This window comes from Dama dama, chromosome 19 (assembly GCF_033118175.1).
Source record: "Dama dama isolate Ldn47 chromosome 19, ASM3311817v1, whole genome shotgun sequence".
Classification (NCBI taxonomy): domain Eukaryota; kingdom Metazoa; phylum Chordata; class Mammalia; order Artiodactyla; family Cervidae; genus Dama; species Dama dama.
The window spans coordinates 20,745,816-20,772,338 of NC_083699.1; the positions used below are offsets into that span (position 1 = coordinate 20,745,816).

Here is a 26,523-nt window from a genome sequence, read left to right on the forward strand (position 1 = left end):
TGGGATTTTAAACACTGAATACAAGTGATTTTAATGTGCAAAAAGGATTGAGAACCACTGTTTTAACTATAGTACAACAGTTCTTAACAGAACTGTCGCATTCATATCATCTAGAAATTTCTTAGAAACGTTAATTTCTGGGCCCATCCTAGACCGACAGAATCAGAAACTCTGGACCCAAAAACATTTTGTCTATAACAAGCCCTCCAGACGACTCTGAAGCTATTAAAGTTTGAGAATCACTGCTTCAGGGGTTGGTAAAGTAGCCCAGTAAGCCAAATCTCACTACTGTACGGCCTGGAAGCTAGGGATACTTTTACATTTTTAAACAGTAAAAATTTTTTAAAAATCAAAATAATGAGACAGTTGAATATTATTCAATACAGTGTCTATAAAGTAAGTTTTTATTAGAACACAGCCACAAAAATGCTCACTTGTCTCCATATTGTCCACAGCTGCTTCCGCACTACAGCAGCAGAGGTGAAGTGCTATAGCTGCAACAAGCTCACCACGTTAAAACATCTGCCATCGGGCCCTTTTCAGAAAAAGTCTGCAACTGCAGCTCCAGACTACCGTCATGGCTGGATTATCAAACACCCCCTTTCCATTTTTAACAGTCTATCTTAGTAGTTGGCTTAAGTATTAACAATATAGTAGAAGAGTTAAATATATATGGTTTCAGTATCATAGAAAGCCACATAATTTTACAATTTTAAAAGGGGGATAAATGATAAATAATACTTACTTGCCATCTTTAAAATAGGTTTTCAGAGTATCACTGAAACTTTTAGAGTACTTTACGAATTCTTTCTTTTGGTGTTCAAGTGCCTACAAACATCAAAAATAATAAGGAAAAAAAAACAAGTAAGAAAAGAGAAATAACACAAACGCCAAAGTCAGAGACAGAAGATTACACAGAATTAAGAATACACCTTATATTATAGATAATCAGTTTTAGGAATATTCACTTAAATACACGTTTAACAGCACATTCAAATTCAAGGACAAATCCAGTCATTAATGATACAAAACCATTTTCAATAATTCAACAGTCATATTATTCAATAAAACAACTAGATGTAAACCAACATCTAGGGTGGCAGCTTGTAAGGTTTCTACTAAACTTACCCTGCGGTTCTGGTATTGATATTTCTTGAAGACATTGTTTACTGTATCAAGAAGTTCTTTTATTGCACTAGCTATATCCCTGTTGGGTGAGGAAAAAAAGCATCTTCTTAAAATCACTTTCATTTGAAAGAAGTCTCCATACACAGCTATGTTTAAGAATCACAATACTTAATTACCATGTGAACACTGTATCAAGTCAAATATTTGACTGGCTGGTTAAGTGGGGGATTTTCAGCCTGTATCCTCCTGTGATCCCAGCTACTCTTACACTGCTGAGGAAACACTACACAAGTAACATCAACTTCCCCAAATCATTTTCATTTTATTCAGCATTACCTACTCATTTAAAAGAGACCTCTGACTCTCATATTTTCCTGTTATGACTTTTCCTTTCTCATGTAGGTGAATTTGAGCAACTGTATTATTCACTTTTGCTATCTCATGAAGAATTATATGAAATTTTGCTATTACATGTAACTCACTCGTGTATTTAAAACACTTCAAATTATAGACCTGATAGTTTCGATGTTTAAAATATTTCCTCCTCAGATGTAGCTATTCTCCCTTAAGACACATTTATCTAGCCTCCTCTCTAACAACCATGTATTCTCCTCTTTCAAATCTTTGCTGTCCCTATTTCCCTTAGAAAATATATTTACATTTCTGGGAGAGACAAAATCAGAATATTCTTCTACCTTAACCTTTCCAACAATCATCCTTTGACTGCATGTGCATCAAAATTTCTCTCCCCTTCCTAAAGAGAAGAAATCAATCATTCTCATTTGAGTTGACTTTTCTTCCTATCCCGGTTATCATTTTTAAAAATTCTCATCTTTTCTATCTATGCCCTTTTCAATTTCCATGTTCTAACTTCATAGCAATATTCTAGCAAACTGAACTTATTTAATTCTGCATTCTCAAACAGCCTCTCAGTCTCTAAGGCAAACCTTCTCTTTTTCATATCCATTCTCTTAGCTGTTAACTGCTACAAACTTTTGCTGTTCAAATGCAATACAAGTGTAAAGATATGAATTAGTAAAACATCAATATACACTACCCGAAACACAACCTTTTATTACCTACCTTTTAATCACAAATGTCAGATTTTAGTTATTTCATACTTAAAACATTTCAGCTAAACTATTTAAAGAAAACCAAAAAGCTCCGTGTCCAGATTTTTCTGTGTTTCACAGTTTATTTTTAGTAAATAAGCATATGGAAATTCTAAAAATTACAAATATAAAGGCTTTTGGTATAAAAAAGCATTTTAGCTTATTCTGCAGTAGTAATGACCTTCTAATTCAATATTTCAATAAATATTTCCTTATTACCTCTTGTAAGTCATACATCGGTAACAGGTGGAAACATTAAAACATTAGATATTCAAAAAGGACAATAAATTTACATAGAAATTATACACGTCCACTCCCTTTTTTTGACCTCTAGTAATAACAATTTTTAGTTACATTAACTGTTCCTTTATGTTTTCAGGGAAGCTGTATCCCTGTACTGCTGTGACAGGCATTAAGCCCCCTACTGCTTAATGATGGTGTCATACAACCATCCTATTATGTGAGAAAAATGACAATTTCAACAAATTAAAAAATGTCCAATCTCTGGATATGGAAGATTCTTCAAACCCACAATAAGCTTATTCAAAAGGAATACAATAAAGCAAATTACAGTAATCAGACAGCTGTTTATAGACAACCATATTCTGTAGTGTACCTTATGGAATATTGGGAATCTGTCTGTTCTTCAAAAGAGAAAAAAGTTCCCACATGATTCTGCTGATGAACCAGGTTTGCAAACTGTTGTTCGGGAACTCAGAATCTAGAGCTGAAGTTTGATCCACTATTTGCCATAGAGCTTTATAAAGACCAAGATTGTCTGTCCCTAGGCCTGGCCTTCTCTAAAATAATCTGCAGCAATTTATGTCAAATATTAGATGATCTGTATGTACAAGAACAGCATCTTCATTTACAGCACTAAGGTTCGCGCCAGAGAAGGTAGTTAACTACTTGAGGGTTTGTGTCCTAAAGAGAAAATACCAGCGCGTGCGCGCGCACACACACACACACACACACACACACACAAATACTTCAGACAATTAAATAAAAAACTGAGGAAAACCTGAGGGGTAAAACAATTGTAGTGCATCCCTGGGTTGGGAAGATGCCCTGGAGAAGCGCATGGCAACACACTCCAGTATTCTTGTCTGGAGAATCCCCCTGAACAGAGGAGCCTGGCAGGCTACAGTCTACGGGGTTGCAAAGAGTTGGACACAGCTGAGCGACTAAGCACAGGCAGAGTTTGGAGTTAATGAATTCTGCAATGAGAGACGTATAGGATGGCAGAGTAGGAAGGAATTTTAGCAACTTGCATGTATTTAGTGGGACAACTTTGGGGAAACATATATGCTGAAAAGGCACAAGGCATCAGAAGAAATGTAATACATCTTACAAAAAAATTGCATGGGATAGTAGAACTTCTGCCACCCAAATCTGTGTAATTATGTTTACACAAACATACTGCAGGAAGGAAATTCCTATGCTGTATGTTCAATTTGGTCTAGACTGGACACCCTGGAAAAGCTATTTTGAGGCCATTGTCAAAACCAACCCTTACAAACCCTCACCTATGAATAGTCAAATATAGATAAGGGTAAAGAGATAAATGCAGAGATTTCTGAACTATGAAATCCAGTTTCCACTAGTTATCCATTAATTGGAAAGTATCCTAAGAACTAATTTCATAAAGTATTTGCATAAGCTCAAATGTAGTCAAACAGAAACATTAATCAAGTCATTTTTCCTATTCAACTTCATAGAGGGAAAAGACAAATCTTATTTCACAATGCTTTATGTGCTGTGATGCGAGGTTCTGTGCCAGGCACTATGTCTACCATTTTCAACTCACAACTGTTACCCTCATCTTCACAGGCAGAAACTAGTCACAGAAGCTAAGCAACTTGCCAAGGTCACAAAGCAAGATGTTGCAAAGTCAAACCTAGGTTTGCTGGTACATACAAAAATATCTAGATATTTGTCATCTGACAAGAGTACTTTCTCATACAGCATTTTGGACAGTGCTAAGACAGTAAGTATTTGATACAGGTATATTGAAAAGTATTGCTAAAATAATGAGAGAAGAGGATATTCACCTTAAATATGAGAAAGTAAAATAATAACTGCACAATATGCTGTGCTTGAAGGATAAACCGTTTTTATTTCGGCTCAATTTTATCCACTAATTTGTCAAACAATTAATAGCAGTAACAATATATATCAAAATTTACCTACATGTGTCAGTGATACAAATAGCCATAGCCATCCATGCTAATACACACAGGGTTAAATTTCAGTCTTAGAAACAATACGTATTATCAACAAAATTTCCATGGCAAGTGATCCCTCTTAAAATGGATACAAAATAAATTTTAATTCAGTTGTGCAGAGCACACTCCAGAAAATGGAACTGAAATACTATTATTGCCCCACAAATGAGACAAGACCCTAAATCAGCCTCTGTCCATGACTAAGGACAAGACTCAGAGACCCTTGACCTCAACTTCCTTATGATTAAAATGTGGCTGGTAATAAAGAAGTTTTCAAACTCCCTCTCTTTAGAGTAACAATGGGTTTAGCAGAATTGAGTCCGGGAGTCCTTGAAGTGGAAAGAGGGTATCAAAATAGCAGGCTGAGGATTCTGGGCGTACCATCTCACTCCCAGCTTCAACCACAACACTATTCTCCCTCTTACCTACTGACATCCAATATACAGGATGTCCTTTATCAGGCCTCTTCCAAACAGCAGAAACATTCTTTTTTTCAATCACCTGATTAGATCGACATTATGAATCTCTATGATTGGAAAGCACCAGAGAAGTCCTTGGAGTCAGTCTGCTTAGGTTCAAACCAGGTTATAGAAATGCAGCATATGATTATCAAAATAAATTATATTATTTGAAAATTCTAGAAATAAGTGTTTAAACAGTTGTGTTTGAGATCACTGACAATTATGCTTTTACAGGCCAAACATGTTCACTTTATACAAAACTGAAAATAAAAATCTGTAATAAAAACAACTAAGGAAAGCTGAGGCTTTCCAATAAAAGTAAAATATTTACCTTAAGGTTTTAGTCTCTGTGACATGGACTTGACTAGTCAATGGAGTCTTTTGTACTCTCCGATACTCAATCAGAGGACCAAAAAGAACATGGTCATTCCTTGATAGTTGAGTTGGTACCTATTACCATTATTTTCTAAAATGGGTCACACTCCTCCCTCTATCCCAACAAAATGTAGCCAGTCAGCTAAAATATAATTTTGCTATGTGAATTACAAAGAACACTCTTCCTGTAAGATGTATGGTAATATTTATTCCAGGGGAGCCTCCTTCAGTTCTTGAAAGATGTAATGTTATGATGCAGCTTCTTCCAGAAAAAGATTTGTGCTAAATCCTTCCTTTCTAGCAATATTTTTTTTCAAGAGTCTGGTTCCAATAGTGCTTACCTGCTTTTTTTAAACTTATTTTAATTGGAAGATAATTGCTTTACAGTGCTGTGTTGGTTTCTGCCATACAACAACATGAATCAGTCACATGTAGACATTTGTCCCCTCCTTCTTGAACCTCCCTCCCACTCCTCCTTTCTAGCAATTTCTACTTGTTTCACCAAAAGGTTGCACTGATAGTCCCACTAGTTATTCCCAGTTCTTTGGTCTACCCATTGAGGTGGAAGAAAATTATCAGACTCTTTAGTTTAAAAACACTCATCTAGAAATTACATTTGGAGTTCCCCTCTGATTCCTCCGCCCTCTCATCGCTGAGAATGCCCCCGGGGGGAGGTGCTGGTGTCCCTGTTTGAGAAGAACCCTTCTTGCTGCTGCCCATCAGCAGGCTTCTTGCTGAAGTGAACTGTGTCAGCTCAATTTCTTCCACTCTGCATCCCAAATGCAAGGATTTTGGGAGGTTCGCAATTTGGTCAGTACTAGAAAGTGCTATTTACAACTAAGAGTACTTCATTATGCTAATAACATGAACTATTTCTGAAATAAAAAACAGTATTGGTATCCTTTGTTATCAATCTCAACTACCCTCTTCACTTTAATCTGACATTTACACTCTTCCACTTCTTATGAAGTTCAAACTGCATTCTAGTTTATGTACATTCCATTCTCTACTTTTAAATGAAACATTCTAAAATATTTTACTGCACTCAGAAGCCAGAGGCAGTTTAGAAATTAATAAAAAAATATAGCAATTTTCAGATTTTTTATTTCAAATTAATATTTCAACTTAACATTAATGTCATACCACAGTAAAATATCTAAAATGAGTGGCCCTTTTGAAGTACTTAAAAAAGAAGAAGAACCAAACAAAAAGCTGCTTACTTGATTGTCTGCAGAAACCTCACTCTGTCGTTGATCTCATCTGGGATCTTACTGAGAATCTGTTTAAGTGCTCGTGCCTTTTCATTTAGGTCCTGGAATTCTGGCTCTGGTCGTTCAATCATATACTCTGATGAAATAAATACGTAGTAAAAAACACCATGCAGCTTACTGCCAAATTCAAGTCTAAGAATTTCCAATGTGTTGGTCAAGGAGGTGAGTGGAAAGATACAAGGCTAGAAAACTAGGAAGAACAAGGTTACAAAGCAGAATTCATTACAGTTTAACTTAGTTCAGTAATTGTATTAGGGCTCCCTCCAAGTAAAATATCAGAAGATAAAAAAACGAACATTTTCAATATGGGATAAATGGAAATTTCATGAAATCTTAGAAATAAATAAAATTTAAAAGGAAGGCTTACTCAAAATTTTCAGGCCTCTCAAGTTACATTTCACAAAGAAACATTTAGTAAGTAATGACATCTATAATAAATACAGTGGCAATATATATCTGCCAATGGTGAATATGAGTTTAATGAAAGAAACCTCTACATTGAACATACAATGGCTCATTACATCAAAACTCCAAACCTACTAAACTCTTCAGCACATTCTTGAAATCTCACTTAAAACAAAAATACCACCATAGAAAGTCCAACATAAGGCTTGGCATCACAAAACAGCAACTTTGGTAAGGAAGTTTAGTCAGATGCAGCAAAGGCAAAAACTTCACAACCAGATTCACTGTAGACTTGGAAACATTACAACTCTACCAACTCGTCAATACAACCTGGCCTGAGAGGCTGTAAGTGCTCAATCCAGAATAATAATGTGGACTTTCTCATAATTTACAGAATCAGTTAAAACAACTATTTTTGTTCTCCCTTAATAAACACATAAGAAATTATACCTCTATGTTTTTCTAAATTAGAGGGAAAATGACTACTAAATTTAAGTGAAACCCATGGCTTCCTAGGTGGCTCAGTGGTAATGAATCTGCCTGATAATGCAGGAAATGCAGTAGACAATGGGTTCGAACACTGGGTCAGGAAGATCCCCTGGAGAAGGAGATGGCAACCCACTCCAGTATTCTTGCCTGGAGAATCCCACGGACAGAGGAGCCTGGCGGGCTACAGTCCATGGGGTTGCAGAGTTGGACATGACTTAGCGACCAAGCACACATACATTTCTAATTATTTAAAAAAGCAAAAACGTGAAAAGAGGCCAAAAAGATGATTAGTAAAATTGTTCTCTCAAATCTGTATTTGAAAAGAAAAACAAAAAAACCCCACAAACATGCTATACTAAAGTTTAAAAAGAAGAAACTCATTACTTTCAAACTGGTATCTGCATAAAGTCAACACAATAATAAAACCACCATTCCAAAGAGCTTCTCTCTTCATTAAACTAGAACTCATCAAACGTATTAATTAATAGGGGGAAAAAATAAACCATGTAGCATAAACAAATGCTTTACTTCTAGTAACTCAATCTGACAAAAAATAAAAAGAATTACATTTCTATTTTATATGGGTTCCTCCCTGCCTCCCCCCATTTTCATTTCAAAATAATAACAATAACACTAACAGTAAGAGGGAAGGGAGGAGAAGGGGAAGGGGAGAGGAAGGGAGGGGAGGAGCCACTTTTATCAAATAAGAAAGATTTGGAGGAAGAGCTTTTCAATATCTGTAAGAAAACTAAACAAGACTTTCTGATTACCTTCTACATCATCAGCTGCCATTCGAAGAAGGGATTCTGTGAAGTTGACTTCTACACTTTTTTTCTCTAAAATTTTCATAATTATGTCTTGTGTGAGTCCCGGATTTTCTTTTTCAGCCTATAAGAAAGAGAAAGCTAGTTTTGAAATACAGAAACTGAATCATTATTTTAAAGCCAAAACCTAACCATTCAGAATCTCTTGGGACCTCCTTAAACTGATCAACTTACATATAAGGGCAGAAATCTTTGCAAAGCAAGCGTCGTGATGCCATTCACTTATATGTGGGGAGAGTTTGTGCATCCATAAATTACTACAGTCATGATCCAAACTTCCATCTGAACATAATGTATTTAACATTTCCTACTTCTCACTTATACTCTCTTGCAATAAAACTAATAACAAACATAGAAATAAAGAGTAAATATATGTACATGTATATATATATAGATAGGTTTTCAATTACTTTTTTCAATAGTTTAAAGACACTGAAGATTTTTAGCTCTTTTTCATTAAGCAGTATTTCAACTTGAAGATCAAAGAGTAACTCATCTCACCAATTTCTTTGCTGCAGATTCTCTGCATTTAAATTAGCAGACTATCAGGAAAAACAAACAAACAAAAAAACAGGATTCATTTTGGAGGTTTTATTGAAGCTATATGATCCCTTAACTACATTCTCACACAATGATTTTCATTTCCTACTTTATTTTTGCAGCAAGAATATTTCCTTCACTAGCTTTCAGAAAACTATTAATCCTTTTACTACCTCCTGAGCTTGTTTCACTAATGAGTTTGCACTGATTCTGTTACTTACGTTCCCTAGGGCACTACAATCTTCTCGTCATTTCAAGAATGAACATAAAAAGTCCTGAGTTTACCAAAGTTAGTTTTCAAGATTTGGATTTTCCCTTGTAATTCCGCCCCATTTTATTATTTTAAAAAAATTTTGTAATCACACTCTGTTTCTTTTAGGATGCCTGCCAATTTTAATCATCATGCTGATGATTTCCTCTCTTTTTTGCCCTGGTACTACATAGTAAATATGATCTATCAAATGGCAATCTATTTGCTTCCTGATGGGCCAAGTTATGCTTAGCTTCTGCCGCCTCAATTCTGGTATCACTGCAGTTTCAGCTTTCTTCAGCTCTTTACATTATAACATCTTGCTTCTTATTAGATTTCAAGTACCAAAAACTGAAAGGTTGTGGAATGAAAGCAGAAAAGAAAACATACACATTTAGTTCAATCCTGGGATCATTTTAACTGTTGTCAAATGCTTACAGGAAAGTCATTTTGACAGTTAATAAAGTATGGCCTACTGAATTATTCTTTAAAATCTGTTTGATTTTCCCTCTCATGAATGTATTTAAAAATCTATTTTAATAAATAAGAGTTGTTGAAAGATAAGCTGTACAAAAAAGGCTTAAGATGGTGTCAACATTATTAATTTGGTAAACTGCCACAAAATAACATAGTTATTGGATAAGAGTGAAACAAGCCAGTATTTGGTAAGAGTGGTTTATTTTCTGAGTAACATTATATCTATCTACACAATGAATTATCTTAGAAAGTGGGGGAGATTTTCTATGTGCTTCCAGAGAATGCCAACAGAAAAATACAACTTCTTTGGTTAAGTTACAATGAAGTATAGAAAAAGTAAAATGCTTCTCCAAGTCTGAGAACAATGCTTTCAGTACCCAGCTCGTCTGGAGCCCTCAAATGCCATAGTTGCAGCATTAGAGTCCTCACAGATGTCCCTACTTTAACTCAGTTCAGTGTTCTTACTGCCAAAAGAAATACCAAGATACCTAACACTGCTGTGCAGTAAGTAAAGTTCAAACAGCTTTAGTAAGTACTTACGTCCTAACAACTGAGTAGCCTTTAAAAAATCACATGAATTGAAAGAAAAATATTTTATTATTCTTAAATAATCATGATTTATTATTAATGAGATGTGAGAACCTGTTAGGCACTGCACGATTTCTCAAATGTTGGAATTAGATTAGAACTTTCTACCCTCATTTCCTATTGTACACTGATTTTCTTGTGAACTTGCTTTCTATCAACAGCAGTGGCCAAAGTCCAGTTTCACAAAGATATGACGTCACTGAAAGGGATGCAGCCCAGGTGAAGATGTTGAAACTGCAAACTATCTCAAGCTTGTTCACACAGTGTCAAGTTAATGTTGCAGTCACCCTATTCCTTCAAATGTTTAAAATATCTCATGACACCCCTCTGAGTTTGCTGCAGGGTCCCGAGGTACCTTGGCACATATTCTGGGAACAGTAGTTTAGCATCTTCTGGCTGACGTCCTAGTTAAATTATTTTTTATCTTAGAGGCTTCAAACTTAACCAGTGACTCTAACTGAAAAACCCTTAAATCAGACACTGTATCTATACCTTCAAGTTTTTCTTCAGAATACAATCTTAAACTCTGTGCTATCCAACTTTTATGAAAAGCCAAGGGCAGAAATACCCTCTCTTGGGATCAATGATCCTTAACACTATCAGAAACCTCCCAGAGGGGAAAGCAGGATCGATATCATAAAAGATAATAATCACTAGTATCTTGGGAAAAATTATTTTTCTCCAAATAACAAAAATAGGTATTAAAGCTTGATAAATATCACTGGTGCTATGAACCAAGAACTGGAAACATGAAAATATAACTGGATATAAATACAGATATATGGCTGGGCAAGGTTTTTTTTCAAGTAAGTTAAAGTTTAAAAATCACAAAATCTTAATGTTTTTAATGCATGCCCTCCTTTAAAATCATTTGAAATTTTAACAAACAGAATATAGTAATTAAGGATAAATCAATGCAAAACTAATATACTTTCCTCCAAATAACTCTCACTATCCCTAATTAAGAATCAGTGCCATGCTGTTTACAACAGCTAAGACATGGAAGCAACCTAGATGTCCACTGCAGACGAATGGATAAGAAAGTTGTGGTACATATACATAATGGAATATTCAGTTCAGTTCAGTTCAGTTCAGTCGCTCAGTCGTGTCCGACTCTTTGTGACCCCATGGACTGGAGCACGCCAGGCCTCCCTGTCCAACACCAACTCCTCGAGTTGACTCAAACTCATGTCCATCGAGTCGGTGATGCCATCCAACCATCTCATCCTCTGTCGTCCCCTTCTCCTCTCGCCTTCAATCTTTCCCAGCATCAGGGTCTTTTCAAATAAGTCAGTTCTTCACATCAGACGGCCAAAGTATTGGAGTTTCAGATTCAGCATCAGTCCTTCCAATGAATATTCAGGACTGATTTCCTTTAAGATGCACTGGTTGGATCTCCTTGCAGTCCAAGGGACTCTCAAGAGACTTCTCCAACATCAGTGTTCAAAAGCATTAATTCTTCGGCACTCAGCTTTCTTTATAGTCCAACTTTCACATCCATACACAACTATTGGAACAACCACAGCTTTGACTAGACGGACCTTTGTCAGCAAAGTGATATCTCTGTTTTTAATATACTGTCTAGGTTGGTCATAACTTTTCTTCCAATGAGCAAGCATCTTTTAATTTCATGGCTGCAGTCATTATCTGAAGTGATTTTGGAGCCCCCAAAAATAAAGTCTGTCACTGTTTCCATTTTTTCCCCATTTATCTGTCATGAAGTGATGTGACCAGATGCCATGATCTTAGTTTTCTGAGTGTTGAGTTTTAAGCCAACTTTTTCACTCTCTTTCACTTTCATCAAGAGGCTCTTTAGTTCTTTCTTCACTTTCTGCCATAAGGGTGGTGTCATCTGTATATCTGAGCTTATTGCTATTTCTCTCAGCAATCTGGATTCCAGTTTGTGTTTCATCCAGTACAGAATTTCTCATGATGTACTCTGCATATAAGTTAAATAAGCAGGGTGACAATACACAGCCTTGACATACTCCTTTCCCTATTTGGAACCAGTCTATTGTTCCATGTCCAGTTCTAACTGTTGCTTCTTGATCTGCATATAGATTTCTCACGAGGCAGGTCGGCTGGTCTGGTATTCCCATCTCTTGAAGACCTTTCCACAGTTTGTTATGATCCACACAGTCAAAGGCTTTGGCATAGTCAATAAAACAGAAGTAGATGTTTTTCTGGCATTCTCTCACTTTTTCGATGATCCAACGTATGTTGGCAATTTGATCTCTGGTTCCTCTGCCTTTTCTAAATCCAGCTTGAACATCTGGAAGTTCACAGTTCATGTATTTGTGAAGCCTGGCTTGGAAAATTTTGAGCATTACTTTGTTAGCATGAGATGAGTGCAATTGTGTGGCAGTTTGAACATTCTTTGGCATTGCCTTTCTTGGGACTGGAATTGAAAACTGACCTTTTCCAGTCCTGTGGCCACTGCTGACTTTTCCAAATTTGCTGGCATATTGAGTGCAGCACTTTCACAGCATCACCTTTTAGGATTTGAAATAGCTCAACTGGAATTCCACAACCTCTACTAGCTTTGTTCAAAGTGATGCTTCCTAAGGCCCACTTGACTTTGCATTCAGGATGTCTGGCTCTAGGTGAGTGATCACACTGTCATGAATGGAATATTACTCAGCATTAAAAAGAATGCATTTGAGTCAGTTCTAATGAGGTGGATGAAACTGGAGCCTATTCTACAGAGTGAAATAAGTCAGAAAGAAAAACACCAATATAATATATTAACACATATATAAGGAATTTAGAAAAATGGTAATGATGACCCTACATGCAAGACAGCAAAAGAGTCACAGATGTAAAAAACAGACTTTTGGACTCTGTGGGAGAAGGCAAGGGTGGGATGATTTGAGAGAATAGCACTGAAACATGTATATTACCATATGTGAAATAGATCGCCAGTCCAAGTTCGATGTGTGCAATAGGTTACTTAAAGCTGGTGCACTGGGACAACCCAGAGATAGGATGGGGAGGGAGGTGTGAGGGGGTTCAGGGCAGGGGTACACGGGCACACCCATGGCTGATTCATGTCAGAGTATGGCAAAAACCACCACAACACTGTAAAGTAAATAGCCTTCAATTAAAATAAATTAATTTAAAAAAAAAGAATCAGTGCCATGAATAAAATTTACCCAGATCTATCATATTTAACCAGATTTATCATAACCACATACTTTAAACAGTTTGCTTTTTAAGTGTACTTTAGAGGTAAAACGTCAGCTTATATATAAGGATATTACAAGGAAAAGCTTAATAAAGTTCATTACTTTATGTCTTTTATGACTGTCAGTGGGTATATAATAAATACTTCAGAGTGAGTCTTCCTTATGAGGACACATTGGAGAAGTTTCTCTCTCTTTTTGGTATCGGAAAAGCCAAAAAACTGACTTTTGCCTTATCAATACTACAGTGTGCAAGGGATCACTTTCCCTTCTTTGGCCACAAAGATGGTTAAAATATTCCCCATAATGCCACCCTGACAACCAAATATACCATTCCAAATCACACTGATACTTAATGCAAAGAAGAAAACAAAAAACAAATAAACAACAAAAAACTCCACTAAGGATGGTGCTGCTTCATTCATTCTCTTCATTGAACCAATGATTTGGCAGGATATATTTAAATAAAATTAGTATGCATGTGTATACAGGCACTGCATGTTAGAGTATTACATCAAAATAGTACTGATCAATACACAAAATAATTTCTAGTAGTGAAACAGACAGATGTCTAATGACATTATTTATGCTACCAGGTAAGAGAGGTATCAATAAGCTAACCTTTGCCATAAAGAAATCAAGCTGAATATTCACAGTTTCAACTCCAATGAGACTCAACTATAAATTTATTCTAGATTTAAACATTAAAATACTTGAAATATAAGTTGTTTTAGCTATTGATGGGAGCAAACACACAAAAAGTAAATAAAAATTAAAAATTTGGGCATCCTGATATGTATCTAGGTCTTCCCAGGTGGCGCTAGTAGTACAGAACCTGCCTGCCAGTGAAGGAGATATAAGAGGGTCAAATGTGGGTTGAATCCCTGGGTCGGGAAGATACCCTGGAGAAAGAAATGGCAACCCACTCCAGTATTCTTGCCTGGAAAATCCCATGGACAGAGGAGCCTGGCAGGCTACAGTTCATGGTATCACAAGAGTCAAGACACAACTGAAGTGATTGAGATGGATATATATTTAGGATGAAAAGGATTAAGTCTTACACGAAAGGCTGCGCTCAGTAAGTGGAGTAGGGCTATCCAATAGAAATATTCAGTAGGAGCCTATCTGATTTTAAATTTTTAGTAGCCACATTAAAAAAGTAAAAAGAAAAAAACACATGAAGTTATTTTAAGAGTACACCCAAAATATTATCATTTCAACATGCAATCAACATAGTACATATTACTGAGTTGCTTATATTCTTTTATTGGTACTCATCTTCAAAACCTGGAGTACAACTCAATTTGAACTTGCTATATGTTAAATGCTCAACAGCAACATGTAAGCTAGGAATTATCAACTTAACATCTTCAGGGCAATGAAACAATGAAAAAGTTCATCCTGAGTGACTCAGCTGATCCTCAAAATATCCTTGATGTGATAAACACAGAGGTCTTATTTTCCCACTCAAAACACAGTTTTACACTTACGTTCTATAGTTAAAAAGAGCATGAAGGAAATCTTTGGGTATAACTTTATGAAAGTTTTTAATATATCAAATAAAACCGAATTTTAAAATATACTCTAAAGCTAAAGAGAAAATATTCTGAAGCACGAAGTGATGAAAAGCTGAATGCTACTGAAACAGCACTTGTTCCAACTCACTTTTTCAGAGTGTTTTAAGCTTTAAAAGTGTACGCTAAAACAGGCACAAGATGACTGAAAAGGTTTTCACTAAACAGCAAAACAAAAACAAAAGAGAAAGGTATCCAGAAAGGTTAAAAAGAAAACTGACATTTATGACATGGTATATAGATTTCTTTGTAAGATACATTTTAACCACCATAATAATAAATTATCTGTGCCTCACCTTAATGAAAGCTGCTCTCAGTGTCTGAGCTGCAGACAGATTTACTCGTTCTAGCTGCAATAAAAATTTTAAATCATTAATATCAGTTTTCTGGAAAAAATACATTCCTGATACTGCATTTTGCAGTAATCACACTGATACACCCATCAATTAACAAACACAAATTGCTAATGATTCTGAACCAACATAATTCTTCAAACAGATGATATAAAATTTTCATTAGAAAGGATGAAAAATTAAGATATGTGTATTAGTCCCTTGTTTATTCCTTTGGGGCTTCCTAGGTGGCGCTAGTGGCAAAGAACTTGTCTGCCAATGCAGGAGACTGAAGAGATGCGGGTTTGATCCCTGAGTTGGGAGGATCTCCTGGAGGCAAGCCATGGCAACCCACTTCAGTATTCGTGTCTAGAGCATCCCATGGACAGAGGAGCCTGGTGGGCTAAAGTCCACAGGTCGCAAAGAGCTGGGCACAACTGAGGCGACTTAGCACACACCACCTTAAGACCGATTTAAGGTTAAGCACAGAATACAAAATACTATACATCCCTAGTAGAAATAAACATATTCACTTAAATTTTTGAAAATGGGAGGAGGATTCAAGATTAACTTTCAATGTTCTGTTAAAAAGAGATGGCAAATTATGTGTGTATGGACTATAAAATGACCAAAACAAAGAAAATATGTATTACTTAAGATTTTTTGTGTTTACTACTTTACTCTTTTATTAATTGAAACACAGTTGACTGACAGTGCTGTGCCAATCTCTGCTTACAGCAGAGTAACTCAGTTATGCACACACATTCTGTTTTTAATATTCTTGTCCACTGCAGTTTATCCACTGCATATGTAGATTACAATACACCACTGTATATATGCACCACATCCTCTTTACCCATTCATCTGGTGACGGACACGTAGGCTGTTCTCCATGACTTGGTTGCTGTGAATGGTGCTGCTATAAACACAGGGGTGCATGTATCTTTTTGCATTGTAGTTTTGTTCAGGTGTAGGCCCACGAGTGGGACTGCTGGATCATATGGCAATTTTATTTTTAGATTTTTGAAGAACCTCCACACTGTTTTCCATGGTGGCTGCACGAACTTACATTCGCACCAGCAGTATAGGAGGGGTCCCTTTTCTCCACACCCTCTCCAGCATTTGTCATTTGTAGACACTTTAATGATGGCCATTCTGACTGGTGTTAAGTGGCACCTCACTGTAGTTTTGATTTGTATTTCTCTAATAGTGATGTTAAACATCTTTTCATGTTGCCTATTGGCTGTCTTCTTTGGAGAACTGTCTATTAAGATCTTCTGCCAATTTTTCAATTGGGTTGTCTTTCTGTTGTTGAATTGTATAAGCTGTTTGTACATTTTGAAGATTAAGCCCCTGTCTATAGCATCATTTGCAAATATTTTCTCCCTTTCTGTAGGTTGTCTTTTCATTTTTTTATGGTTTTCCTTTGCTGTGCAAAAGTTTGTAAGTTTGATTAGGTCTCATTTATTTTTGTTTTTATTTCTAGTGCCTACTACCTAACTCTTTTAAAACTGCTTTTTCATCTCCTCAGTTAAGCATTAAACTAAGATTAGTCTTTTTTTTAAATTAATTAGCAAACAGTACTGGTAAAAAAGGTTTGTTACTTAAATTGAAGACTGTGGGTCATCTGGATTTTATAGATGGTTTATATCTTTTTTTGAAACAGAATTTTAAAAATGGCTACCAAAAGTTCTGAATCGACAGTTCAACCCAAATGCTTTTAACTTTTATTATCAAATGTATAAGGATTATAATTCTGAAAGATAAACGTCCTTATTAAACACTGTATAAGTTGCTTTTCATTGGGCTAAAGAAAGTATACAATTTCATAAAAGTTACTAATTTCTTGAAAAATTAATTGCCAGGCTTAAAATAACTAGCTTCAGTTAAAATCAGATTTTGTTAGTCCCTAAGAATTAGGCCAGTTAACTCAATAAAACTCAATGTATGTATTTTTTTATTTGGGACAATATTAACCCTTCAAAATCAATGTAATCTTACAAAGATTTTTATGCAAGTATAATATTTCTAAAAAAACTTGTGGTTATAGATCAGTTATGCAATAACTATTATTTTCAATTCTTTAAGGCAATGAAAACAGTTTTACACACACACATACAATCTAGTGACTCTCCAAACAGTTTAAATCAATTTATTTTCTAAATAAGACAGAAATGCCAAGAACCTTATCTCCCTATGAGTTACTTGCCTTAACAAAAAGAAAAGCATCAAAATTGTCCAAGATTAACAATTTATCTCCAAAATAAACAATGGGCCATTCAATTTTGTATTTATTTAACTTGGCTTCTAGAAATCTTGTAAAATCTAACACCGCCCTGGTAAGTAAAAGGAAAGACACAAGGGGATTCAGGTAGGCAAAAACAGCAAGTAAGCAACTAAATAAGATAAGTATATTTAATTACCTAATGAAGGTATATCTCCAAAAAATTAAAATTTCCTTCTTCCACCAAATTCATTTAATTATAATGAATCGCAAAGAAGATTTAGCAATATAGCTCTTCTGATCTCAAGTTCTTATTGTGCAAGGGAGGCAGAGGGAGGGAGACAGAATAAATGTTTCCTCCCTGATAGGAACCCATTTCCTTGTTCGAGTTTACACCACACTGACCTCTTTGGCCAAGTCAGAGGCCTGAGTCAGATGAGTGCCTTTCAAGTATCAGCATTAACTCACTCTGTACTGCCCTGACAGGTATATTAAAGGGTCAACGCAAGTAAAAGGGGCCGCCAGTCAGTGAGGAACTATATAATTAGCCAAGACAGACATCTACAGCTCTAGATTTCTAGATTAAGTTTACATATGTATATGTGAGAAAGGAGAGAAAGGTCAGACTTAACATACTGCATCAAGTCAGGGATCTGTGAAGCACCTGACAAGAACTCTGCTGGGAGTCATCTGGGATACATTACTTACCCACACATCTTACAATAATCTCATCAGGATTTATTACTCATAAGATATTCACAATGCCCAGGCAATACCAGGCATATAGGCACCTACATACATTCAAAAAATACTTTGAATGAAACTTAACCTTTCATCCACAAATTTACCTAAATTGGTTTTGAATCTATTTATAATTTCAGCCTCTAATACTCAGGTAGCAAGGTATGTTTACACCTTCCCTATCATAATGTGCTTCTATTTCAGGCCTCTCACATATGATAGATGATTTCATAATAAAATCATGTTTACCTTATCTGTACCTTTCATTACAGTATCAGGTTCCAGTAATATACCAGTAACAGCTACCACTTTACTAAGCACATACTATGGACTTTATTATGTATTTTTATAGAGTATGTCTAACTAACCCTCATAATAAATCTGTACCAATCTATCATCATCTCCATTTTATAGAGGAATAAATTCAGTTTGCAAAAATTTTCCCAACATAAAAGAGCTAAAAAGTACAGAAATGGGCTTCATACCAGATCTGTCTGGCTCTAAAACCAACACACAAGCCACTTAGCTCCCTGTCCTCACCCACCCTGTCCTCATCCTCTCCAGGCCAGCTTCTGTCCCATCACTGAATCTCTTCAACTGCTTAAGAACCAACAATGTACTGAATTTCTACCATGTGAGAGAAGTCAGTGTGAGAGATACAAAGAACCCGAGAGAGATATTCCTGGAACCCCAGAAGATTAAGTAAGTAGGTACACAGAAGCTGATGGGACCACTGTTAGCTGAAGTAAAAAGTATGAAGATGAAATCTAAACTGGTCCTTGAAGAATGTGACCTCCTAGAATCCTCCTCCTTAGTGTTTCTTCAGGGTTGCTAACATCCTGCGGATATAATGAAGTTATGTCAGTTTGGAACAGATAATAATATCCACTTTGTTTCCAATACTTTTACTACTGGGTCCAGTATTTTTCAGCTTTTGGGATAAGGGTCTTTGACTGGCGTATGTTTAAAGAGCCAGTGCAATCATTTTTCAGCGGTGCCTGACAGTGCATATACCATATTTTAAAACCAAAGAAGAAAAAAAGGGATATATGATGACATTTTTGTATTAACGGATACTGGGACATGGAGAGGCACTCCTAGATCTCTGCCATGTTGGATTTCCATGTCGCCAGTAAAAAAGTTAAGAGAGAGGGAATCAGAGTAACAGGAAAGAGCACATAACACCTCTCCTCACTCAGAGACGGAAGTGCAACTGGAGGGAAACTATAGGCTGGGTGAGCTTAACATTAAGGTCTCACCTCAACCTCACATTTTGTCTCCTCTCAGTTGTGTGAGCTCCTCCTGCAACTTATTCTTCACAGCTTTTGCGACCACTTACTGTTAACTAACTGCAAACTTTTCAAATTTAACTTTTTGGATCATTTATAAACATATTTTAAAAGCTTATATAATTTGAATTCATAGAGAGCTTTTATTATATCACTCCCTCTAGAAATAACAGTTCATTCCTATACTTTATTTTCTAGTATCAAGCCAATTTCTTTAAAAAAAAAAAATACTTCAAAAAAAATTTTTGATCATGCTATGCAGCATGAAGGATTTTAGTTCCCTGACTAGAGTCTGAACCCCTATCCCCTGCAGTAGTGGCTTGTAGTCTTAATCACTGGACTGCCAGGGAAGTCCCTCAAGCCAGTTTCTTAAACCCGAAATTAAAAAAATATATATCCACTTAACACTTTAGTTGCTCAAGTTTTAAACAGTCTTAAAAATCTTTTAAGTATTTTTTTTAGGTCAAAATAATTAATTAGTTGGTTCCAAATTGTCTATAAAACCTGCTTCCTCAAAACCAGGCCTATTTCCCCCACGCTGATACCTTCTTCCTTTTACCCACCCTCCTCCCAATGCCATCAAGATTATTGATCATATTATTTAAAAGAAAGTTAAACTGAGCCAAGAATATAAACTCCACATACATCTCTTGTGATTTAAATGATAAAGGATGAGTTAGGTTTAAAAAAAAAGCCAGAACAAAAACAGAAGTAGACAGAATCAAGAGGCCACCCATTAAATTTTATGAGTTTACAAAGGCAAAGTGCAATCATCTGTTCTGTACATAGTAAGTCCAATAAGTGGCTCTAAAAGAATCAGTTTCTGGGGTTGCTAAGTTGTCTACCAAAAAAATGAGCAGAGCCATCTAACTACTGTAAGAATATTCCACTAAAACACTGCCTAAAAATGTGCACACTCTCAGGTATGATCACAATTTTACATAAAATTATGTGGAAGACTCCTTAATAATAAGATCTAATACTTACACATGTCTGGTATCCCCTTCTAAGCACTACATCAATTCACTTACTTCCCAGAGTTGTGAGAATTAAATAAAATATTGTTTATCCTCATTATGCAAAATAGAAAACTAAGACAAGATTATATAGCATAGTAAATGACAGAAAAGTAAATCAAATCCAAAATATTAACTATGATCACTTCTGAATAGTGGGATTATAAGTGAAGCCCACGCCTTCACTGTGGAGAAGTGTAAATATTTACTTAAAATTTGAGGTTTGATTTTTTTAATAGGAAAAATATTTGTATTTGCCTTAAAAAGTTTTCTTTCAAGTCACCGGAAAAGAACATACATGATATGTCTTTTCCTGGAATGAAGAACAGAACCATACATCCTTCCTTCTCCATATACAAAGAATCAGCAAAAAAGAACACAGTACATGAGAAGCTGATCTATATAAGACTTGGCATGAGGTTTCTATAAACTCATTATTCCATAATGCAACCAGGAGACCTATTTCACAGTACATTTACAACACATGCAATATACTTGGACTCTGAACTGTGCAGCAGCTGACTAAACAAGAAGCTTACTTTCGGCATAGCTTCATTAAGTTTAGCAAGCATCTTGCTCCCAGAATGTCATAAATAACTTTCTCCTGTGAGCTGGAGTAACAGTACTAAAATTTCCCCAGGTGTAAGGATATCCTACTATCTAAAAATCTGTTCTGCAAAATGGCTTCTAAGCTACCATTGTTACTATTATGAATGTAATATTAAGGTGAGCATGCATAAGTTTTTTAACTCTTCCCTACAGAGTGGACAAAATTTAATGAATCATTTACCTTCAGAGTAAAACTTTATCCCATTGTGGTGCTACTTTTTGTAAAATTAATTTGACATCCATTTTATCTTTAAATATGCAAAGCAGAGAAAAGCAGAGCCAAACTAGATTCTAATTTCCCCATTACTAGATTTATAGAAAAATCCATGTTTGAACTATAGTTAAATAAAGGTATCTTATTTAAGATGTTACAACAATACACTGGAATGCCAGAGAACAATGCTTGTATTTTATTAGAAAAAGAAACTTGATACCATGATGTTAGATCAGTAAATTCAATTTGAGAAATTAGACCCTGACAACTTGACGTAGTATCTCTCAGTCTGACACAACCAGCCACTTCATTTTCAAATTTCACTTCAAACAACAACTATGAATCATCTGGCAACATGTTCTAATCTTGGGTCCATTATACCCCACATGTTGTTCAAGTTTCAGATTTCTGAAGAGATTTCCTGGTTCATTTATAGCCATTTCTTTTTCTTTCAAGTTAATTCTTCTTACATATGAACAAAGTAGAAAAGGTATTACCAATATTAATCTCAAGAGTTCACGTGAATCCTACATCCTGTACAACTGTTTTCCAAAGTCAAGCAACAGTGCTCGCTTAGGCAGCACGTATACCAAAGTCAAGCAACACATAAAATCATTTCACCATATGGAGGAAAAGGTCACTCAAATTTTTAGGAAAAAAAGCTTTTCTCATTCCTCTTTCATTAACTAGAGGATTAAACTGAAGTTCTGCAATGCAAATTGACCTTCCTTAAAGACTCACGATACCAGATAAATATAGAAAAGTGCCCCCAGACAACTTGATCCAGTAGCCTACAAAGTTAGCTTTACATAAACACGAGAAGAGGGAGCATCTCTGGATGGAACTGTCATGATGGCTCTTAAAGAACCTGAGAAGTTTAAACACTAAATGTCAAGACAGGTTACTCATCTATCCTTCAGTGACTCTCTTTACCTCATACCTGGTACAAGCATAAGTGAACAGTTAATAACTGATTTGCTTAAACATCCGTGTTCCCTGCAACTCTTGACAAGAAGTATGCTGACTCTTTCTTCCCCGTATCTCCAGACCCTTGCAGCGGACTCAACAAACAAATAGCTGGTATTTAGTAAATATTTACTGAACAGCACTGAAGCACTGCTTCCAACAATAACTATAGTCTTGCAATGCCTGGGTAAAGTGTCAGAACAAAATGGCAAAATTAATGACTGGAGTGTTGGCTACAGCTACCAGAGATGGGTATAGCCAGCCCTAGAAGAATACTTCCAATGCTATCACGGTAGCAGGATAATCGTGACAGGTTTTCCAAAAGATGCCTCCTCTTTGCTTCCTCTTCAGTAAACTTCTAAATTTCCTAACTGCCCAGCTAGGTGTGGTCATAAATCTATATTCTTGCCAATGAGATGTAAATGGAAGTCTCAAGTACGACTTTCAGAAAGGTTACTTTAAGGAATCTTTATCAGCTGGAAATAAATCCCCACCCCCTGCTTCGTTTTTTCACACCTTTCAAACAACTTAGGACAAAGCAGCAGCCATCCCACATGCTGACGTGACCTTGACAATGGAAGGCAAGCACTAGGATGATGAAACAGAAGACAGGAACCTCAGTTTTTTATGATACTGACTCATAATACTATTTAGTCCTGGACCACTTACCTCCAGAATTTTTTATGTAAAGAAACAAACTTTAAAGCAAAATAATCTCACATATCAGGACCTCAGTTCACCATTAAAAGGAGGGGAGAAATTATCTCTTTCAGAACTTCCAGTTCTAAAAACTCTACATGGCTTAGCCTATTAAATATCAACTTAAAAAAAAAAAAAACCCAAAATGTATCAGCATTATTATATCCTAGAAAATTCCTCAAATAAAAAAGCAATTATATCTTCTCTAGATACAAAGCAATGGCATCTTCCATATATCAGTAAAATTATGTTTTGTCACTACTCACTCTTTTAACTCAGGGATTCCCGCATAGCTCAGTTGGTAAAGAATACGCCTGTGATGCAGGAGATCCCAGTTCCATTCCTGGGTCGGGAAGATCCGCTGGAGAAGGGATAGGCTACCCACTCCAGTATTCTCGGGCTTCCCTTGTGGCTCAGCTGGTAAAGACTCCGCCTGCAATGCTGGAGACCTGGGTTCAACCCCTGGGTTGGGAAGATCCCCTGGAGAAGGGAAAGGTTACCCACTCCAGTATTCTGGCCTGGGGAATTCCATGGTCGCAAAGAGTCAGACACGACTGAGCGACTTTCACTTTCACTGTAACTCATTAGGATATTTTCGGGCCTGCTCTTTTGGCTACCTAAAAGGTGCTAATCCCCAACTCTTCAACACACTAACCCTTATTTACCTCTTTCAGATATTAGCATATATGTCTCTTATTCCAGTGAGGCCTGTCCTGGCCCCTAAAATAGGTCTCACCTGCTACTTTACTTAACACATTTTGTTTTTACACTTCATAGCACTCATCACACTTCTTCATTTATAAAATTACTTGTATTCTTCTGTCCAATGTCTCTCTCTTCTACTGTAGTGAAACCTCCAGAGGAAGAGCAAAAGCTCAGGGCTTTTCCCTCACTGTTTTATGTCCAGCCCTGGAACAACGCTTAATACAGAGATGGAGTCCATTTATATAAGTACTTGTTATATGAGGGAACAAACAAACAAATGAATAAATGAAGCAGAAATAAAGAAATTCCACAGGTCATATGAAGAAATGTTTATTCACTTACCTCATTAAACACAGGATACATGACTGCATAGAGGGGCATAGAAACCATAGAAGTGGTCTCAGCTTCATTCTTCATCTCTTCCATTGTCATCCTCATTCAAAAACCAACTACAGCAGAAAAAGCAGTGCTAAAATGCAGAGGAATCTTCATTCACTGCAGTCTTTCTTCTCTTCTTTGTGATAAAATAAAGCACAAAACATATACTGACCTGGTTAAAGGGCAAGAAAGAACAGATATTTACTATATTGAATTAAGAATAAAAACTTCAAATGTTTAACATTTTCATTAAAATTTTTTGCTAATCCGTAACTGATTTTGTCACCTAAAAAATAACAAAAACATAGCAACCATCAGAGATTTAAGGCAAATTTTTAAATTGGGAAAATTCCACCAAATGTGATTTGGGGGAAAAAAATTGATCTAATTTCTTAATTAAATAATTTATTTAATATTATTTAATTTCGCCAGTGCCATTTTTTTAACCTTTGTCCAAAGTTAACACAGAAACTCGGAAGAAAAATTCATGGGTACTGGAAGTTTGGAAATAAAATATTGAGAATTCAACAATATAAGAGAGAAATTTTGCCTTGAGGAGTTGAGGAAATGTGTTGCTTTTGAAAAGAAAGCAACTATATTTAATTCCTTTGCTAGGTTGAAAACTGAGCCTAATTATAAGGTGAAAGAGTAATAGTAGTTAACATATTTATATATTAAATGATACATAATACATGTAAGTTCAACAAAAAAAGCTATCAATTTTGAATAATTTGTACCTTTTATAAAGTATTTTCAAATCATAAAATATTTTTCATATGCATTCAGTCCTCCCACTAACTTACCTTATAGTAACTGTCATTCTAATTTTACAGATGAAAAAGCAGGCTCAGATGGTAAATAACTTGCCTAAGATTGCACATGAGAGGTCTATGAATTCAGATCTGACACTCCCAAATCAAGAAACAGAGTATCAAGGGAAAACCAAGAACCTCATCTACCCAAGAAAGTACCCAGACCTTATTCATTTACTGAATGTTAATCACCTACTGCACACAAGCGCAGTGGGGGATGAAAAAGATCCCCCTAATCTTTGGTTAGGTTCTAATTGTTAAAAAATTACCTGATGCAGACTGTGGAAGACCTAAGCAGTTTGAAAGCTACAAAGGCTAGTGCTCATAGCTTCAAACAAACTCTAATGACCTGTGTCCCATCTGAGAACTGCTTGCTATTCCTCCACATTCCTGCCAGTGAAGGGGAACTCAACACCGACTGACAACAACTGAAAGTTTAGTCTTGTTTATGGTAGTTCTAAACATGGAAATTTTTTCCTGTTTCAGAGCTTACATCTGCTTCCTGAATTCACAGAATAAAATAATTAAATAAATAATAAATAAAGGGAAGAAAAGGCCAATCCCTAAATTTTATCCTATAAGACAAGAGAAAACCATTATCTGATGAGTCAACTGGTACTTAAATAGACTTCTTTGGTCATACAGCTTAAGGACAGAATGGAGGAATGAAGCTGAAGGCAGGAAAAATCTTAAGAAACCTAATGCATCCAGATCAATAGAACCTGAATAATAAAAAGAGCAAGTAAATATCTGCTGTTACTCTCTGACTACTTAATACACCATTTGATAATCTGCCTTTCAACGTAAAATTAACTGTGAATACCTTTTCATAATAAACTTGGAACAAAAAAGAAGGGCTGAAATGCTGTGATACTAATCAAAGTGAAAATGATGGATACCAGATGTACAGTATCGATAGTAAATGAAAGGCATCGGTATCTATGAAAAAAGAAAGTGAAAGACAGCAGGACAGGGTCAACAACAGAACTTGAAGAACTATTTTACAGCATGACAGGGAAACAAATCTTTCATTTATTTAATGAATATTTCTTTTAAAAAAAGAAAAAAATTTATTGACTATGTATACAATATTGGGTCTAGTACTAATACAGAACAGTGAACAAGACAAGACCTCAGAGAGCTTATACTATGGAAGGAAAGATGAACAGCTGTGAAAACCATACAAGATGCTATGCTTTTATGGGAGAACTAGATAAGAGGACCAGCATCAGGGGTTTCCAAGAGAAGGAGGTCAAAAGTTTTAGATGCTTCTGAATATGGACAATAACCTAAAAAAAATTTTTAATTTCATTTCTTGATGAGGTCAAGTACAACACTCAAAGAGTAGTGTCACCTGTACACAGAAGGCGCTACGAGCAGAGGCTGGGCTGCTGAGCCGGCAACTCAGAGTCTGAGTTTTAAAGGAGCTCAGTCAGAAGGAGGGACAAACTAAAAGCCTAAGATACTGAGCACGCTCAGTGGGGTCATTTCTGTCTTTTACTCTTGGGAAAACATGCCTATCCCTTCATATACAAAGGCAGACACAGTTGAACGGATTAGTAAGGTGGCTAGAGTCACTTTCTGAATTCCTGCTGATATCTCCCTATCTACCCCACTAAACTTGCTCAAACACTTAA

At 35.9% G+C, this 26,523-nt stretch overlaps 1 protein-coding gene across 3 annotated transcripts in view; it reads right to left on the minus strand.

The window, feature by feature from the left end:
- The window catches only part of PDCD10 (programmed cell death 10), a 43,452-nt gene that overhangs the window by 3,231 nt on the left and 13,698 nt on the right, over positions 1-26,523 (minus strand). For all 3 annotated transcript variants that reach the window (XM_061168268.1, XM_061168269.1, XM_061168270.1), the window contains exons 2-7: positions 24,039-24,246; positions 15,198-15,251; positions 8,237-8,354; positions 6,522-6,648; positions 1,129-1,207; positions 746-828 (exon numbers count right to left, since the gene is read on the minus strand). In XM_061168268.1, coding sequence (XP_061024251.1) covers positions 746-828; positions 1,129-1,207; positions 6,522-6,648; positions 8,237-8,354; positions 15,198-15,251; positions 24,039-24,134 — 557 coding nt within the window. In that variant the 5' untranslated portion in view covers positions 24,135-24,246. The remainder of the gene's footprint in view (positions 1-745; positions 829-1,128; positions 1,208-6,521; positions 6,649-8,236; positions 8,355-15,197; positions 15,252-24,038; positions 24,247-26,523) is intronic.